At 33.6% G+C, this 19,988-nt stretch overlaps 1 protein-coding gene across 1 annotated transcript; it reads left to right on the forward strand.

Moving 5' to 3' along the window:
• The first annotated feature begins 6,558 nt into the window (after window positions 1-6,558).
• LOC133181587 (uncharacterized) lies at window positions 6,559-12,906 on the forward strand. The gene is made up of 6 exons (XM_061316116.1): window positions 6,559-6,659; window positions 9,134-9,253; window positions 10,090-10,189; window positions 11,103-11,287; window positions 11,899-12,246; window positions 12,539-12,906. The coding sequence occupies exons 2-6, from the start codon at window positions 9,162-9,164 to the stop codon at window positions 12,573-12,575; spliced, it is 762 nt and encodes a 253-aa protein (XP_061172100.1). The 5' UTR covers window positions 6,559-6,659; window positions 9,134-9,161; the 3' UTR covers window positions 12,576-12,906.
• Window positions 12,907-19,988: the final 7,082 nt, after the last annotated feature.

Consider the following 19,988-nt stretch of genomic DNA (forward strand, 5'->3'; position numbering starts at 1 on the left):
AGGAGCTATCGAAGTGCCAGACTGGAATTGAGGTATACTCTCGATCGATCGATCTCGACCATAGAAAAAATAACCTCAATATAAGATACAAGTTTTATTGTCCATTTTTGTGCCCATTCCCAAAGTGTATTGTATAAATATTATATTCTTATGAATATGTTTTGGATTTTATTGGTACAGAGGAGGACGACAATCAGAGAAAATTATGACCAGGTTAAAGTTATTATTGGAGCAAGCCCTTACTCAAGTAACTATAAGCCTTAAATTGACAATAATTTTAACTTGGATTGTAATTTTACAAACTAGAAAAAATTACATAATTCTGAGACAGATTTTAAGAAAACTCGTATATATATATATCATATATGTATCGAAAAATAATTCTGTTACTGACACTGAGCTTCTCAAAGGAGAATCATTAAGTTTAATATAAAAACAAATAAATATGACTTGGAGGCCCCAAATAGAAAGCTTTTTCTCGAAATACGTGATGGTCAGGTACCTCTCATACCGAACAAAGTTGTGCCGATGTGCCAGTCTTAGATTTTCTTGTCACAAACAAAAAAAAAGTAATTTAATTTTAAAGTACAAAAAAAGTGTTTTATTTCTAAGCATAAAGATATATTTACCTGCAAAAAAAAAATCACTTCGACATACATGTATATTTTTATACATAGGCGTCGGAAGCAAATTGAAGGGGGGGGGGGGCTAAACGACAAATAAAAGGTAAGCCCCAATTTTCAATGCCTGTATTATGCCTATCTTTGCAAAAAAGCGGGAGGGGGGCTAAGCCCCCCCCCCCCCCCCGGTTCCGACGCCTATGTTATCCCCTACTACCCAAACTCCGTCACCATAAGCGGAAAACACGTCAGTTTACTCTCTGAATTATTTTTTGATTTTTTTCTTGTTTGCTACACAGGCACTTGGGGTCTGGACCCCCCCCCCCCCTTTCCATTTTTTTTTCTTTTTAAATATGAGGTCGAGACACCTTTTTCCTATTTTTGTATTCTAATATGCACTATATGTTATCAATAATGTAACTCTTTTGTCTCTATATACTGTTTTTAAATATACCGTTTTTCGACTGATACATAACAAGAATAGATATGGGTTACCCCATATCCAAGATATTCGGCTTTTAATTTATTCGAATTTTCATTGTGCTCAGATGATTTCTAATTAAAAAAAACTATTTACTGATAAAACGTCAGAAATACTCAAGCTGTAGAAAGTCAACTACTAGTATACAATGGCCATAAATATCCTAAAATGACATAATATTTAGGCTACTGAGTTTCAACATCTTTTGTTGAATAAAATATGCATGTACTAAGGAAACTGCATGTACATATATAACGTTACATGCTGTGTAGTGACTTTTCTTATCACAACGTTGCAGATGCCTAAAGAAAATAGTTTTAATTTCACATTAGAACATAGACTAAATATAATTAACCGTATAATTTTAAAGATGTATTTAACAGCTCACTCATTTTCAGGAATATTTAATCCAAATAGCATGTTACAGGCCTGTAGCAACGTTTTCAAAGTGAAGGGGTGGGGGGGGGGGGCTCCAAAAAATCCCGCGTACTATGGGCCTGTGCTACATGTGTACCATCTAACTTTCCAATGATAGAATCTTCTGTAAAAATTCGAAACAAGTCCAAGCAAAGATCAAAGATAGCCCATTTTTTTAAATAGCAAAACTATAGATCTATCAAGGATAGATTTTAATTTATTTTTTTTAATTTTGTGCTATTAAAGTACTATAACTCAAAGTATAGGTAGATGTTAAAGATGGGTCAACAAGAGTAATCAATGAACTCGTCTAGAGATGCATTGACGGCCCTTGTTAAACGCAAAGGAAAGCGCAAGATCGGTTGGGGCTGTGAACATTCCTTCGTCATGGAATAAAATCCGACATTTAACACTTTATATAGATTTTGAATATAGAGACGTTTTGAAGATAAACTTCATTTTTGTTTCTAGAAATGTTTTTAATTACAAAAATAGTATATTTCCGTGTTTTTAAACTGAGTAGATCAATGACCTAGCATCGTTTTAGATAACTCAGTCCCTCTAGCCCAGTCTAGGGCTTGAGTAAAAAACCTGCACTTGTTATGAAACTGGTGTATAGTTCCTCTTCATGTCCGTAGCAAATACTGATACCCAGTCTACATGATCTACGCGTCACTAGCGAACGGTGCACATACCTGTGCTTGCAAGACCAAATAGACTGTTTACACATGTGCGAAGATCCTTTCCGACGAGCTCGGCAAATCACGTTGCTTTGCCGAGAAGTTACGATTGCAGGTGTTAACCATAATAACCATTCCATTATTTTAAAAAAAGAGAAGAAAAAAAACACACACAGTTAATGATTAACATTCTCACTCAAAAGAAAATATACGGCAATTAACGAACAATAATCATGACAGTTATATAATTGGTGAAAAGATTTATCACTATCAATCGAAGGATGACCTATATATTTTCGTGAAAAAGACTGAGGAGGCAGAGAGCGTAGGAATATGAAAACTTTTTATTTCCTTTTCTGGGGAAAAGTGATTTTCTTAAAATCTTTCTACGTTAATTTTGTTTTCTTTAACGTATTAAATATACAACATTATTCTTAACATTTGTTGTAATGTTGTATCTACTAATCATGAATGGAACTATTTTCTTCGGAGCAATTGTGTGAAGAGTACCTGACTTTAGTAATATATCTTGAATAGATAATATGCACTGATCGAATATATTAAAAAGAGAGAAGGCTTGCAACTCTTTTCTCGTCGTCTGCCTCACCTCGCTTAAACTTCGCCTGATTATTTATCTAAAGCATAAGAACACATGGAATATGCATACATCAATAAATTTGTTACACATTCTTCTTCCTTTTCATATTTCCATTTAATTTTTATGTGCCCCTGATTTGGAAATATTTCGATTAAATCAACCGCATCTAGGGTAAATTTTGTTGATGTGCACTAGCTGGGACGGAAGTGTCCGGTATTTTCGGGCGTCATCATTAAGTGTAATGTCATTCGGAACATTAAATGAAAGAGGGAAAAAATCCCGAATTTTCTCTTCATAATATATGTAACGGTAAGTTCCATGTATAACAAGATAACTCTAACTAGCAGATTCTAATGGATGAAGATTAACATTTAACATACGACTTAGACAACCAAATTTCTCAATATTTTTATTACAAAGCTTGGAATTTTTATTTAATACAGAACATTTGTAAAGTTAGAGTTACCGTTATTGCACTTCCGTCCCAGCTAGTGCACATCCACAAAATTTACCCTAGATGTGGTCGATTTAATCGAAATATTTCCAAATCAGGGGCACATAAAAATTAAATGGAAATATGAAAAGGAAGAAGAATGTGTAACAAATTTATTGATGTATGCATATTCCATGTGTTCTTATGCTTTAGATAAATAATCAGGCGAAGTTTAAGCGAGGTGAGGCAGACGACGAGAAAAGAGTTGCAAGCCTTCTCTCTTTTTAATATATTCGATCAGTGCATATTATCTATTCAAGATATATTACTAAAGTCAGGTACTCTTCACACATTGCTCCATAGAAAATAGTTCCATTCATGATCAGTAGATACAACATTACAACAAATATTAAGAATAATGATGTATATTTAATACGTTAAAGAAAACAAAATTATCGTAAAAAGATTTTAAGAAAATCACTTTTTTCCCAGAAAAGCAAATAAAAAGTTTTCGTATTCCTACGTTCGTTACCTCCTCAGTCTTTTTCACGAAATAGATAGGTCATACTTCGATTGATAATGATAAATCTTTTCACCAATTATATTACTGTCATGATTATTGTCGTTAATTGCCGTATATTTTCTTTTGAGTTAGAATGTTAATCATTAACTGTGTGGTTTTTTTTCCCTCTTTTTTAAATAACGGAATGGTTATTATGGTTAAACACCTGCAATCGTAACTTCTCGGCAAAGCAACGCGATTTCCGAGCTCGTCGGAAAGGATCTTCGCACGTGTGTAGACCTAGGCTATTTGGTCTTGCAAGCACAGGTGTGTGCAGCGTTCCCTAGTGACGCTTAGATCATGTATAGACTGGGTATCAGTATTTGCTACGGACATGAAGAAGTTTAGAACTATACACCAGTTTTATAACAAATGCAGGTTTTTTACTCAAGCCCTAGACTTGGCTAGAGGGGCTGAGTTATTTAAAACGATGCTAGGTCATCGATCTACTCAGTTTAAAAACACGAAAATATACTATTTTTGAAAATAAAAACATTTCTAGAAACAAAAATGAAGTTTTCAAAACGTCTGTATATTCAAAATATATATTAAGTGTTAAATGTCGGATTCTATTCTATGACGAAAGACTATATTCAGTATTGCTCCACAGCCGCAACCGATCTCGCTATTTCCTTTGCGTTTAACAACGGCCGTCAATGCATTTCTGGACGAGTTCATTGATTACTCTAAAAGGTGACAGGTTGACACATCTTTAACATCTGCCTATACTTTGAGTGATAGTACTTTAATAGCACAACATTAAAAAATAAATTAAAATCTATCCTTGATAGATCTATAGTTTTGCTATTTAAAAAAAAATTGGGCTATAATGGCTTGGATTTGTTTTTATTTTTTTTTTTTTACAGAAGATACTATCATTGGAAAGTTAGATGGTACACATGTAGCACAGGCCCATAGTACGCGGAATTTTTTCGGAGCACCCCCCCCCCCTTCACTTTGAAAACGTTGCTATAGGCCTGTAACATGCTATTTGGATTAAATATTCCTGAAAATGAGTGAGGTGTTAAATACATTTTTAAAATTATACGATTAATTATATTAAGTCTATGTTCTATGTGAAATTAAAACTTTCTTAGGCATGTGCAACTTTGTGATAAAGTCACTACATGCATGTAACGATATATATATGTATATGCAGTTTGTTTCCCAGTACATGCATATTTTATTCAACAAAAGATGTTGAAACTCAGTAGCCTAAATATTATGTCATTTTAGGATATTTATGGCACTTTTATAGTTGACTTTCTACAGCTTGAGTATCTCTGACGTTTTGTCAGTAAATACTTGTTTTTATTAGAAATCATCTGAGCACAATGAAAATTCGAATAAACTGAAAGTCGAATATCTTGGATATGGGGTAACCCATATCTATTCTTGTTATGTATCAGTCGAAAACGGTATATTTAAAAACAGTATATAGAGACAAAAGAGTTATATTATTGATAACATATAGTGCATATTAGAATACAAAAATAGGAAAAAGGTGTCTTGACCTCATATTTAAAAAAGAATAAAAATGGAAAGGGGGGGGGGGGTCCAGACCCCAAGTGCCTGTGAACTATTTTAAAAAGTTCAGATATTGAACTTATACGAAACTGCTATAAATAGAACGCGTATCACATCCGTGTACATTACGTCCAACGAACCCTAACTCCGTCACCAGGGCCCTCTACAATATGTCAACGTATTAATGAGAAATTTTTTTCCAGTTTAGTTTTTTCTCCCTTCATCTTTAACTTGTAAACATAGAAAATTAGGTTTGAAGATTTAAAATGGTATTCAATTGTATTTTAGGAAAAGTATCAACGACAGAAAAAAAATAACGTTAATATAACGTATTTTATATGTAATAACGTAACGCTACGTTATCTCCAACGTCTAGCATATTAGAGCAAATTGAGACGAAAAATAAAATATTTTTAGCCGTATTCAGTATGATATGTCATTTTAATCCTTTGGCAAAGACCTTCATAAATATGACTGACATGTAAAAATGAGCATATTGACGCACCTGTCGGAGGTTTCGATGGAATAGCGCATTAATAAAAGAAAAAGTACTTACTGATTTCACATAAAATATGATAGCTACAATAGATCACGTGTAATTGTTATTTATTTTTGACACATTCTTGAACTTGACTGTAAAAATTTATGGTCATTTGATTGTAGATTTTGGGCATGTAAAAAATGACGTCACAATCGCATTTGTTTACAAACAGCGCGGAGTTTCCCGAAAGTGACGCAGTTAGGGTAGTGACGGAGTTAGGGGGTTTGGCGATATATGATACTTTGAAACACTGATGAAAGTATAAACGTGATAAAGAAACTCTCGGGAAAATCGTGTCACAAACTGACGGTGTCAATAGAAAATTGTATCTTTGTTTGTTGTTGGACAAATAATATTGGCCAATATATTCCATCAATTCAAATCGCAGAAGTAAAATATGAAAAGTGTCTTATTAAAACGCACAGTTATATTACATGTACTTCTAATGAAGATTTGTAATATCTGTCACATAAAGTTTCAGCTAGGTGACGTGCATCATTTTCATTTGTTACATCAAATTTAACCTTCAATTAAAGAAATTTACAAACTTAAATATCAGGAAAAAATGAAACAATTATATAGACAGTCATTTATTAAAAAGAGGAATATGCGACAGCTAGGCTTTATTATGTCGTCCGGAAACAAATTGTCCGTATGCAGGCTTTGAAACTTATAGTTCAAGTAATAGTATCCGGTGAAGCGGAGACAGCTGAAATGTTATGTAAATTGTAGAAAATGACTTACTGAGGCATGTGTGTTTGATATATTTCAATAAATTTACGAATTAACAATACAGAAAGGTATGTGAAACTAATAGATATATATTCTATTGTAACGATGCATTTAAATCCTAGATTATTATTCATTGGTTTATCATTTATTTTCAGCAGTGATCTGGTAATATTAAGATATTCAGCTGATGTTGATCAGGTTTTTATTTGAATTTTATCAAAAATTGTAACGTTACAGACTGGATACATATTCTTGGACAGTCCTCAAAAATTTATTAAAACACGTATTTTTCCAGATTTATATTTTTGTGTTGGTCAGTTAGGCAAGTTCACGAGTAACCAGATAGCTTGGTAGAGCACATGATCTAGAGTTTGAATCATTGTCTGGGCTGGTTCAAGATGATAATAGATCGTAGCAGCTAGCCTAACCGCTAAACTAGATATCTAGGTCTATTGAAATCAGTGTATAAATGAACACTTGACATCACTACACAGTGGGCTAACTAAGCTAGCATAATAGTGAGTAGTCCGAAATATCTGACGTTTTCCTGGCTTTTTTACTATTTTCATATTTTACCTGCCAGGAAAACGTCAGAACCGGCACCACTACGAAAACTGGGAATTCGCCACCTCCAACCAGAGGCGGCATTCTCGAGTTGATTTTCGATACTTGCAAAATGTCAAACTCACAATTTATCAATAGTGCAATACTTTTAGTACTCACCAACATCGTTTTTATGGTTTGTTTATAAAATATACAATCCGATGAAAACATTTTATCTGACTGTCGAGATTCGTTTTCATTTCATGCATTTAAAATCTTTCAAGTCCTGTATTGAAATAATGAGTGATGTTTTCTTCTCATATTGTTGAGACTAGAAGCATTGTGCTATTAATAAATTGTGAAAACGGCATTTAATTCGGTTCCCAGGTATCGAAAATCAACTCCGATTGGAGACAGCGAAATTTCCAGTTTTTGTAATGGCGCCGGTTCTGATGTTTTCCTGGCATGTAAAATATCAAAATCGTGAAAAAAGCCTGGAAATCGTCAGATATTTTGGACTAAGTGAGTGGCACAAGAAGTGGCACCCACACTGCAAGCTCTTGAAGCAGTGCCTGGATGAAGGGAAAATTAATCCAAACGAATTTTTTTCTGTAATAATTAACCTCTGATTCAAAGCAGAAAGTAAAAAAAAAATCCACAAAAAATTATTTTAACTCTAGAATCATCATGACAAAGATATGTTTCATATTTTCCCCATTTATATTGCTTCAAGCTTTCATTGAGTATACATCTCCTGCACTTTGCCTCTATGAACCTTTTACCCGGTGAAGAATGCGTTAAAAATGTACATCAGGGGGTTTTTTTTGGTCTTAAATTCAAGGGCCTGGGCCTTTCTAATTGGCAAGAAATATCAACATTTGCTTGAAATTGGGAAAAATGTTTCATCAAAGAAGTACTGAAAAAGACCAAACCAGTGCATAAAGCAGGTATAAATTGGGACTCATTTTGGCATTCAATTGGATAAAAGTAGGTTTCCTTAACAATTTTGAGCCAAAAATTGCAATCTGTGGGCCTGTAAAAGGAGATTTATGAACAATAAGGCTACCCTGCTTTGACATTTTTTTCTCTGTTTGGGAATTTTAAAGCAAATATTGGGGAAAATACCTGCTTTTCAACATTGGGAATGGGGCCCCTACAGACCCTAAAAAAACCCTGGACCTGTACATTCAGAGGAACATGTACATTTTCTCCCGTATAAATTTGTGAAGTGCAAACATAATGCTAAAAAATCAAAGAAATTTCAGGTTTAGATACAATTTTTTCTTATCCTCTTAACCAATTTCAAACAAGTGTCCATAAAAATTCTTGTGAATGCTAAGTGAAAGAGTCAAGGATTTTGGGAATTACATTTGCACTCTGCAAGATATGTAATTTATTAATTTAGGATTTTTTATTCAATTTTTATTTTATTTATTTATTATACAATTATGGACTCTTTGGGTGGTGAATATGGTTTGTTATTCATCAGAAAAATATCAATATTGACTGAGGCGAAGCCAAGGTCAATATTGATATTTTTCTGGTGAATAACAAACCATATTCACCACCGAAAGAGTCCATAATTGTTTTATTATATAGTCTGCATTTGAATAAATAAGACATTGAAGGCTGCATGATGATACCACTTACGAACTTCTGTCGTAGAAAATTTTTTTAAAAATGTCCAGATTACAAATCATAACTTCCATTTTTTCCTTTTGCTGTTTGTTAGACATCGTAATGTTTAGAAAATAATCCTGCGATAGGCTTGCCTAAATGCAGCCTAATGTTTTTCCTGCTCAGATAAACAGCTGGCTCCGGCTGTTGCAACCATTGTTTACAACTTTTTGAGGTGTTCACATCACAATGCCGCTGCACGTGCACCGACCCTCCGATAAATACGTCTTTAAAACCAGTGAATATGTAGCGTTATGAACTGTTTGCATTTGTATAGATTATATAGAGACTATAAATAGACTATATAATAATTTTTTTATAGAAGGATGTAGTGGGATGACTGTATTAGCATGTTATCCTACTCAGTCCAGTGTTTCTTCATAAGGAACTTTCCAAGAAGTTTTCAATTCATTCATCAAAGACCAAAGGGAGGAGTTCAAAGGTCAGTCATGTGTATGTAGATGAGTAGAATAACAATATATTGGTCTTTAATGCCCCACATAAATAACCAAACCAGATCTTTTATCTTGTACTTTGCAATACATGTATATTTTCTTGTTTTTAAAACAAAAAGTGTTTTTTTAACTGTTAGGGCAGCACATAGTACCCCAATCACACTCACTCACTGAGTCCCTATGTCTTTCTCTTCATTTGTTAAGCTGTGTATCCATCCAACAAAACTTAGGTCTGAAAACAAGAGTACCTTTCAACTTGCAGATTAAATTATTACCCAGATTTTTAATTTGTTTGGTCCAAGGTCAAGACTCTTTAAATGACTATTGTGATGCAATAATCTTTTTTAATTTGCTACAAAGATTAAGATTGATTAAAGAAAGGCATCTCTCACTCCCCCCTAGGTACCTGATCCCACCTCTGAATTTCTGGAGGTCTGTGTTTTTTATTCTCTGTTCACAGATTTATGTTGTTTATATGTTTTCTTAAGATTGATCACTGTTTTTTATCTTCACCTTTTTCATTAAATATAGGTCAAAGCCCAAACTTTGGATCTGGCTTTTTCTTATTTCAAAAATGAAGTATGAACACACTTTTCTTGCTACAAAAATATTTTGACATCAGAATTCTTATTTACTGCACAATTAAAGTTGGCCTCCATAGATTCTGAGGACACTTGCTTGAGGATCCAAGTTAAAAAGTCATTCAAGATTATTTATATAAGAACTCTGAGCCCCTGTATGACTGTTGGTCAGTAGATTATTAATATAGGAATACAACAGGGCCCTGTATAGCTGTTTGTCAGTTTTCTATTTTTACTTTCAGGAACTTCTCACATTTTGGATCACACTATGATATATTAGGAGTCAGCAGAGATGCTTCTTTGAAAGAAATAAAGTCAGCATATATTTCATTGTGTAAGAAGGTAAAAGAGCATAACGACTTATTGAATAATTAATATACAGAATAGGAACTAATGATTAGTTTCATATTCTTACCCTGTAAAAGGAAAATATATAAAAATTATTCAGAAAAAAGCAGGTACCATGTACACAGATGGAGGTTATTAAAGATGCTTCTAAAGTGGGAATGTGAATAAATGATTTGGTGTATCCTTTGCATGATCCTGTCCACAATATTGTTCCCATTTTAAAAAATCATTTATTTATTTATATAAATTTACTTTTTTAATAAAGAGACTATAAGAAGATTTGAATGGGAAAAACAATCTAAGTCAGAAGGAAATTGATTATCATAAGACAGTGATGGATAAACCCTTTATTGTTGGTCCTAGTTAAATCGATAGTCATTGGGCAGTGCTGAGTCAACCCTTTATTGTTTGGTTCTAGTTAAATTGATAGTCATTAGGCAGTGATGAGTCAACCCTTTATTGTTGGTTCTAGTTAAATTGATAGTCATTAGGCAGTGATGAGTCAACCCTTTATTGTTGGTTCTATTTAAATTGATAGTCATTAGGCAGTGCTGAGTCAACCCTTTATTGTTTGGTTCTAGTTAAATTGAGAGTCATTAGGCAGTGTTGAGTAAACCCTTTATTGTTGGTTCTAGTTAAATTGATAGTCATTGGGCAGTGCTGAGTCAACCCTTTATTGTTTGGTTCTAGTTAAATTGAGAGTCATTAGGCAGTGTTGAGTAAACCCTTTATTGTTGGTTCTAGTTAAATTGAGAGTCATTAGGCAGTGATGAGTAAACCCTTTATTGTTTGGTTCTAGTTAAATTGATAGTCATTAGGCAGTGATGAGTAAACCCTTTATTGTTGGTTCTAGTTAAATTGAGAGTCATTAGGCAGTGATGAGTCAACCCTTTATTATTTATTCTAGTTCCATCCAGACTCAAATCCAGACAATGCTGAAGCACAGAGTAACTTTGTGAGGTTAAACGAGGCCTACACTCTCCTTAGCGACCCCAAGAAGAGGTCGGAATATGATGAAACTATTGGGGTTCGGCAGTGGGACACACCCGATACAAAACGGAAGGCTCCCGATTTCAGCCACCATGACTTAATGTGAGTACAATTCAGACAGCTTTGGGAGAGGGCTCAAAAGGCTTCATGTATGCTCAATCATATTCAGTGTTAATTTAGATACTGGAAAAAAAAATGGATGCAAGGCTTTCAAAAATATTAGAAACAGGCAATACTTTTATAGAGAGGGTATTTATAGGCATTACCTGTTGCCCAATCTATTCATTATTTTGAATATATATTTTTTAAATCAATACTTTTACAAAAATAGAAGGGACCTTGTGGATGCAATCTTGATTAATTATGAAATCAGTTTTTTTCTCCATCAAATATTTTGGACTGTACAATTATGATTTTAGCCATGTAAAAGTACCAGCAGATTTTGAAAGGTCTGTCGATTTAAATTAAAGTTTAACAGTATAGTCTTTTAGAAAGAAATATTTTCCAAGACAAATGCTTCTGAACAGAGTGGGATGGAATGAAACTTATATCTTGGAAAGATAGACAAAATTATTACTATAGTTTAAAGAAAGAAACTTAATTTTATAACAATACATGGACAGACCGTATTCTAAATTGGTTACTTGAATGTTTAGAGCTTGATATGAAAACATTCACGGAACTTATATATTTGTGATGTGTTTGTTTGTCAGTTGGGAAATGAATCACAGGTTTGACAAGCAGAAAGATATGACTGAGGAACAGATTTTAGATCAGAGACTGAAAGAACAACAAGAACGGTACGAGAAATGGTATAAAGAGTACCTCATTAAAAAGGAAAAACAAAAGTCTGACTGGAGAGCACCACCCCCCACAGAGGAGGAGAATGAGGTCAGGGAAACAGCATCCGAGTACAAAGAAGCCTTCCACAGAGAGGGAGCTAAACACCTGAAAGAGGAGGAATTCTCATGGCCAGTGTGGTTTGGGCTTTTACTTCATGGCTCTGCACAGCTTGGAATCTTCCTTGTCTGCATGTATGGGATGTATAGAATGGGACAGGAGTAAGAAGTTTATCTTGATTTGGGTGATACAGTGAAAACTGTCTAATCTGACACTTGTACAATCCGTTTCACTGTGAATTCCGACCTTTATTTTCATTCCCTTTTTGCCATATTCCATGTTCTTTACACTGTATTATCCGACACCCTCTCTGTTCCGACAAAAACTTTGTCTCCCTGTGCATGTCAGATTAGACAGGTTTCACTGTATTTCATAATGTTATTTAGTTTTATAAATGAAAATATTTCTCACTTAACTCAATAAATTAAATATTATCTATATCTTTATTACCAGGACTGGTTATATAGAAAAGAAGAAAAAATCTGACTAGTATCTATTAATTAAAAGATTAGTCTATTATGTTATGGTGACTGTTGGGTGGAAAATCCTAAATGATCATGCCAAGAGCTGGATTATCCTATAGCTGTGATGTGATTTTTCTTATAGCTATTAGCCACTTGTGTGGATGTTTGAGGCATTGGTATGAGTGAGCATAGATGATAATGCAATGAAAAACAAAGACATTAATTTATTTGCTTTATTATTTTTTTTTTTAATAAATATGCAAATACAAAATAAGATGATGTTTTTTAATGACAATGTTAATTTTATTCCACAGTATGCTTTTTCTGGTAATAAAAATGAATTTTTTAAAACCAAAAGCTTGATTTTGTTGATAATATGTGAAAAACTTAATTTGTGAAGAGGGACTCCATTTTATAACAAGATCAGGTGAGTACTTGTTATTTTTGCTTATACTTTACTTTTTGTTTGATTTCAATATACATGTACTAGATGAAATCCCGCGCAAGCGCGGGGAATTGAATTTATACCACTACCGAGTACTGACAGAACATATATTGTAGTTTCTACTGACGGCCTTCAGGCTTATAGCAGGAAGAAATACTTTTTCAAAATCCTGCATGATGTAGACGTACATCTCCAGCCCCCATCCCATCCCCTTTTGTAAAAACTTGAAAAATAAGTTTCACTAATCGACGTTTATTGTGAAACCTGTTATACTATGTAACGGATATTGTACTTCGATTAGATGCTTTTATTTAAGGAATAACTGTCTTATTTTTAGCTCTACTGGTCAGAGACCAGAAGAGCTTATGCGATAGTAAGGTGTCCGTCGTCCGTCCGTCTGTCTGTCTGTCTGTCTGTCTGTCTGTCTGTCCGTCTGTCTGTAAACAATTTTTCAAAACGCTACTCCTCCTACAGTTTTGGTCCGATTTCAATATAACTTGGCACACAAGTAGACTACACTAAGATACATAATTTAGTGCATCGATTTTTGATTTCGATGGACGGTGTTGCCATGGTTACTAAAAATAGAAATTTCTGTGAAATTCCTTTAAAACGCTACTCCTCCTACAGTTTTGGTCCGATTTCAATATAACTTGGCACACAAGTAGACTACACTAAGATACATAATTTAGTGCATCGGTTTTTGATTTCGATGGACGGTGTTGCCATGGTTACTAAAAATAGAAATTTCTGTGAAATTCCTTTAAAACGCTACTCCTCCTACAGTTTTGGTCCGATTTCAATATAACTTGGCACACAAGTAAACTACACTAAGATACATAATTTAGTGCATCGGTTTTTGATTTTGATGGACGGTGTTGCCATGGTTACTAAAAATAGAAATATCTGTGAAATTCCTTTAAAATGCTACTTCTCCTACAGTTTTGGTCCGATTTCAATATAACTTGGCACACAAGTAGACTACATTAAGATACATAATTTAGTGCATCGGTTTTTGATTTTGATGGACGGTGTTGCCATGGTTACTAAAAATAGAAATTTCTGTGAAATTCCTTTAAAACGCTACTTCTCCTACAGTTCTGGTCCGATTTCAATATAACTTGGCTTACAAGTAGACAACACTAAGATACATAATTTAGTGCATCGGTTTTTGATTTCGATGGACGGTGTTGCCATGGTTACTAAAAATATAAATTTCTGTGAAATTCCTTTAAAACGCTACTCCTCCTACAGTTTTGGTCCGATTTCAATATAACTTGGCACACAAGTAGACTACACTAAGATACATAATTTATTGCATCGGTTTTTGAATTCAATGGCCGGTGTTGCCATGGTTACTAAAAATAGAAATTTCTGTGAAATTCCTTTAAAACACTACTCCTGCTACAGTTTTAGTCTGCTTCTAATATAATTAGGCATACAAGAAGACTATATTAAGATACATAATTTATTGCATTGGTTTTTGAATTCGATGAACAGTGATGCCATGGTTACTTAAAATAGAAACTTTTGTGAAATTCCCATTAAACGTTACTCCTCCTACAATTTTGGTCTGATTTCAATCTAATTTGGCACACAGTTAGAATACACTACGATACATAATATATATTTCTGTTTTTTTTATTTGGGTGAATGGTGTTGTCATGGTTACTAAAAATAGAAATTTCTGTGAAATACTTTCAAAACGCTACTCCTCCAACAGTTTTCATTTGATTTCAATATCTTGGCACAGAAGTAGACTACATTAAGATACATAATTCTATTCATTGTTGCATGTTGCAATGTTTCAAATCCAAGTGCTAATTTTCTTTTGTTATACAAACAGACCAGTAGAGCTACAGTCTCATCAGAGACTTCTGGTTTGGATTCATGATGTGATCAATCGAGTGGCTTGCGTGATAATTTGCATAAACGCCGAAGGCGTTTATGCATAAAATTATCACGCAAGCCAATCGATTGATCATCGTCATGAATCCAAAAAATTTGACAGTTATTCCTTATATTTACATGCGCCTGATTCTGCAAATTCCCGTGCTAATAGCCCCGCTTCTGTCTCTATTTGTAACGCCCCGCACGTGATTTTTTTTTAACCGCGCCTATCGATGAACCAGTAGATTTATGTAGAAATAAAGTATTTTTACAATTTGTAATTTTATCTCGGACAAAGACATTGGAAATGTAAATATTTAATTATCAAGAATAAAAGCAGCGAATATGCACATTTTACTGATAAATTGATTTTGGGGGGGGGGGGTAAAAATTCGAAGGTAGTTGGATCTTGGTTTATAAATATGCATGTACCTTATTGATATGAAAAAAAGTAAAGCACATTTTTTACATATCAATAAGGTACATACAAAATTAGCTTTTAACGCCCTATATGAATAGACCTAGTATTTGATACAAAAGACTGTATTCAGAGAAAAAAAAAGAAATATATTGATTAAAGCACAAAATTTTACAGCTTTAATTGTATTTGGACAATACCTTATTCATTAATTTTCTCTTTTCATGTGAGCTAGTTTGTAACGAAGTACAAATATTGTACGTCGGGTTCGTTGCCACGATGCTCTAAGTAATATATATAACATTGAAGAGTCATATGTCTATTTTATGTACATGTTTATATAGGTGCATGTATGTCTAAATGATTTTTTTCTTTTTCTTTCAACTATATTTTAGGCCTTTCTCTTGTAAGTTTGTTCTCTTTATGCTCATTTGGGCACTGAATTAGTAATAAATCATATCTTATCTTATACAAATTTTACCGATAAATTTATTAGGAAAACCTACTATATATATGTAATAGTGTTTCGATATATAGATTATTCACAACTTATAGTGTTATCAATGATTTACTATTATTTCAATGACCATACACACAAAAGCTTTTTTTTATGTTCATGCAGCAAAATCGCCTCGTTTTTCTTTTCAACATCGGGCTCGATGCTATATGATGTTCCAGAAGCTTCCGTCAATATTAAGATCGGTGAATGACGAAAATAATTTGCACATTTCCCTTTTTAATCAGTTATCACAACTTATTTCTTTTATATCATTTAAATCAAGTTTCGATTGAATAATTCAGTGATGACGTTCTATGATATAAATAAACGATTGTATGTTATCAGTTTCATTAAATATTGCCAGTAACTTAGATCCGCCAACCGGAAACGCCACCGTACTCTCTTTAGGCTGTTTATCGAATTTAATTCAATGTACGATACTTACTATGCGAGTGAAATCCAAATATAGTCTACGGACATCATATTGTATATAGTGTATTGTTAGAGGAGTAAGTAAGAACTCTTGTGCAACCGTTTCAGAGTTTATTTGCAAAATTTATTAATTTATATATATATATATATATATATATATATATATATATATATATATATATATATATATATATATATATATATATATATATATATATATATATATATATATGTAGTAGTTGCCGTATAAGTTTTCATTGGTTTTCTCTAGATACCCTATAGAGAGGTTAAAAGGTTACGAGAAGGTGCAGCCTTCGAGTAACCTTTCAACCTCTCTATAAGGTATCCAAAGAAAACCAATAAAGAAACTTATACGGTAAGTCACATGTACCATAGCACTCTCAGATTTCCTAATATGGCAGAGATGATGTATTAGTTGCAAATAAATTTCCTAATTTGGTTTGTCACCTGACATAATTATACTGAAACATACGCAAAAGAAACGCAACAAGCAGTAATCTACAAATATTTGAATTCTTTATCTAATGATTTTCAAAAATGAATACAGTAAGGTAAAACTCGATTTATAAACATCAGAGATTTGATAAAAATGTTAAATTATAATTTTTATCTTTAGAAGTAATATATGAATGTTAAAACACCCCCACCCGGCCATTCAATTATAGCGTGCAAGAATGCCATGTACAACATTTGCAGCTTGATTTCTACGATGCACTAAGTTCATCAATCTCGAGATCTGAGCGAAAGAAATATTCTTTGCCATTTTTAAATGCCTGTTTTTCAGATGATGAGGTCGAATTTTCTCTAGCCAAGCGCAGTGTAGTAACCCTTGGACTTCCGGTCCAAGGACTGTCATTCATACTAATGATACGTAAGAACCTGTTGAGGCTTGATGTGTTGCATATTTGCATCTGAAACTCTCCATTACCTTTATTTTGATATTTTCCAGCTAGAGCAATGAAAATGCGTACTTAAGTCATTTTTAGGAAGCCTTGGCATCGCTTACGGAAAAGAAAGGAGAATTTATTTTTCGTAACATTGCTTCATTGCTTATGATGAACAGATACAAACTCTTAAAACCCCATATTATTGCCAAATATTTTGTTAAACATGCAATTTTTGTTCCGGTAATGGTATGAAAATCATTCAACCGTTAAATTACTTATATTTACAAAATTGAAGATGTCCTTACTTTTTAGATACAAAATTTTATCCTATATTTAATATTTACCCCTAAAATAGGATGTTGCGTTTCTTTTGCGTTACAGTATATAATGACATGCGCTATACACTGTACATATATATTACATTTTATTGCGCATTTTTCGCACTTGCAATCAAAAAGCGAAAATGGGCAAACACAACGCAATGAGCATGGATCTCGATTTTCTTGAACTGTCGCAAAATGTTGAATGGGACAATTCTATCCATAATTAAACTCTCTCACAGATAGGCCAGTTGATAGACGAAGTAAACATGTTTGATGGTATTGGGGATTTATCTCTACTCAAACGGATTTTAATTTGATCCAGGAGCCGGTTACACCCAAGAATGTTATACAGCAGTTGGACCATTCGGACGATCGATTTGGAAAGTTTTACGATAACGACAATGTATATACATGGAACGTTATTAAAGCTTTTAATTAAAATTTAAATTCTATGCAATTCAAGGTCCCGCCTAAAGGTTATGAAGCCTCCGCCCATGGGTTATGGTGTAGATAACCTATAGTTAAAACAATAGAAAACATGGCGGCCTATGGTACACACCCTCCCCCCCCCCCCCCACATATATATATATATATATATATATATATATATATATATATATATATATATATATATTACATTTTGAACAGTGAAATAATGTGATTTATTTATTGAATAAAAGTGATATTCTCTCACAGTGTGAAAGGATACCAAAATGATATTTTCTCACAGTATGAAAGGATATCAAAGTAAGTAAAAAATAATTTCTGGCCTGTCATAGGATAGGGATAGTTACTAACCATTTTGATAGAGCTAAAATGCAAATTTCTTCCCAAATATGTTGCTAAAATCCATGCTATGTAATATTTTGTAATGTTTTTTACCTGGTAAGCTATGACGTCTCAATTGCTCAACTATGAAGTCAAGCCTATGACACAGTGTTAAGAAAAGACAGGGGCAAAGGGAAAATAAAAAAAAAATGTAATAAACAGAAAATTCAATGTTTTGTAGATGAATATGGAATTTATTTCACTCGTGAGACAGGATTTTTTGATATTTTCACTTGTGCTTCGCACTCGTGAAAATATCAAAAAATCCTGTCCCACTCGTGAAATAAATTCCATATTCATCTACAAAACATTGAATATCCTCTATATATACGCTAAACGGTAGAGTCGTATGTTTCTCTGCTTTATTACTGTGGGTGGAGTCATCTAATAACAAGGGGGAAAACACAACTCTTGATATGCTTGACAGTTTAATTTTTTTTGTCAGGACATAAAATAAAGGTTATACTGCAAAACATGTAAAACGCACTTGTACTCCTGAAAAGCTAGTAAATTCTTTTTGAGTTATACATGTAGCATTAATACATTTATTAAAACACATTCTGCCTGTGAATGTTTAGACTTTAATCTCGGCCTTTCACATCATTACTCAGATATTCATAATAACTTATTCACAATGTATCTACCTCTGCTTTAAACAGCATGAAAATCTCTTATGACAGCCCTCGTACATTTTAAATTTCATACCTTAACCTGCCCAGTGGCAGATCCAGGATTTTTTTTTTTTTTTTAAAAGTGGGGAGGGGGGAGGGGGTAAAGCCCCCGGAAGCTCTCAGTCAGGTTTTAGGAGTCTTATGGAATTTTTTTTAAATATTTTAGCTATATACCAGAACAAAAATGATGTATTCATCTTATATATATTTTTGGCCGCAAAAGGGGGGTGTGCCCCGTCTAAATCCGCCAGTGTTTACCTTAACGGCAGAAAAACAATCTCTAATTAGCTTGAACGGCTCTAATTTCGTCCAGTGGCGGGAAAATCTTATTTACATTTTACAGCCCTTAGCGGCTAAAATACGCAAACTTCAGTCTTCATGGTACTCAATCTCATGCATTGACTATAGACAACACTCAGCGACTTCCAGTTTCATGTATTGACTCCTGCCCTCAGGGCATGAAAAGATTTTTGTTACATTGTACAACCATCAGCGGCTTTTAATTTTATGCATTAACTTCAGCCCTCACTTGCTTTTAAAATTTTATGCATTTTCCTTCAAGCCATCAGTGGCTTTTAATTTCAGCATTTAATTCTGCCCTCAGGTGTTCAATTGCTTTAGTGCATTAACCTCAACCCTCAACGGCTCTAAATTTTATGCATTAATTTCTGTCTCAGCGACAGAAAGAAATGTATAGCCCTCAGCGGCTTCGTTATAATGGCTAAATAGGTCTTATTGCCCTCAGATCGTCAAGTGATGGTGCTGCTCGGTATCAGCCGTTCTCAGTGGGATATTTTATAACCCAATTTTGTTTCCATTTCGTTAGGTCACCTGAGTCACACAGGTGACCTTTTGTTATCCGTTTTTGCCAATCGTTGTCCGTTAACATTTAAACATTCTCAGCTTCTTCTCTGGAAACACTGAACCAGTATCAAGTAGTTTTGGCATGTAGAATCTATAGGTGAAGGGAAACAATAAATATGAAATTAATGGCCCCTGGGGTTTGAGTGGTGGTTTATAACCGT

The sequence above is a fragment of the Saccostrea echinata genome, unplaced genomic scaffold (genome assembly GCF_033153115.1).
Source record: "Saccostrea echinata isolate AGI-Se365-2 ecotype Australia unplaced genomic scaffold, CSIRO_AGI_Sech_v1 ptg000009l, whole genome shotgun sequence".
NCBI lineage: Eukaryota > Metazoa > Mollusca > Bivalvia > Ostreida > Ostreidae > Saccostrea > Saccostrea echinata.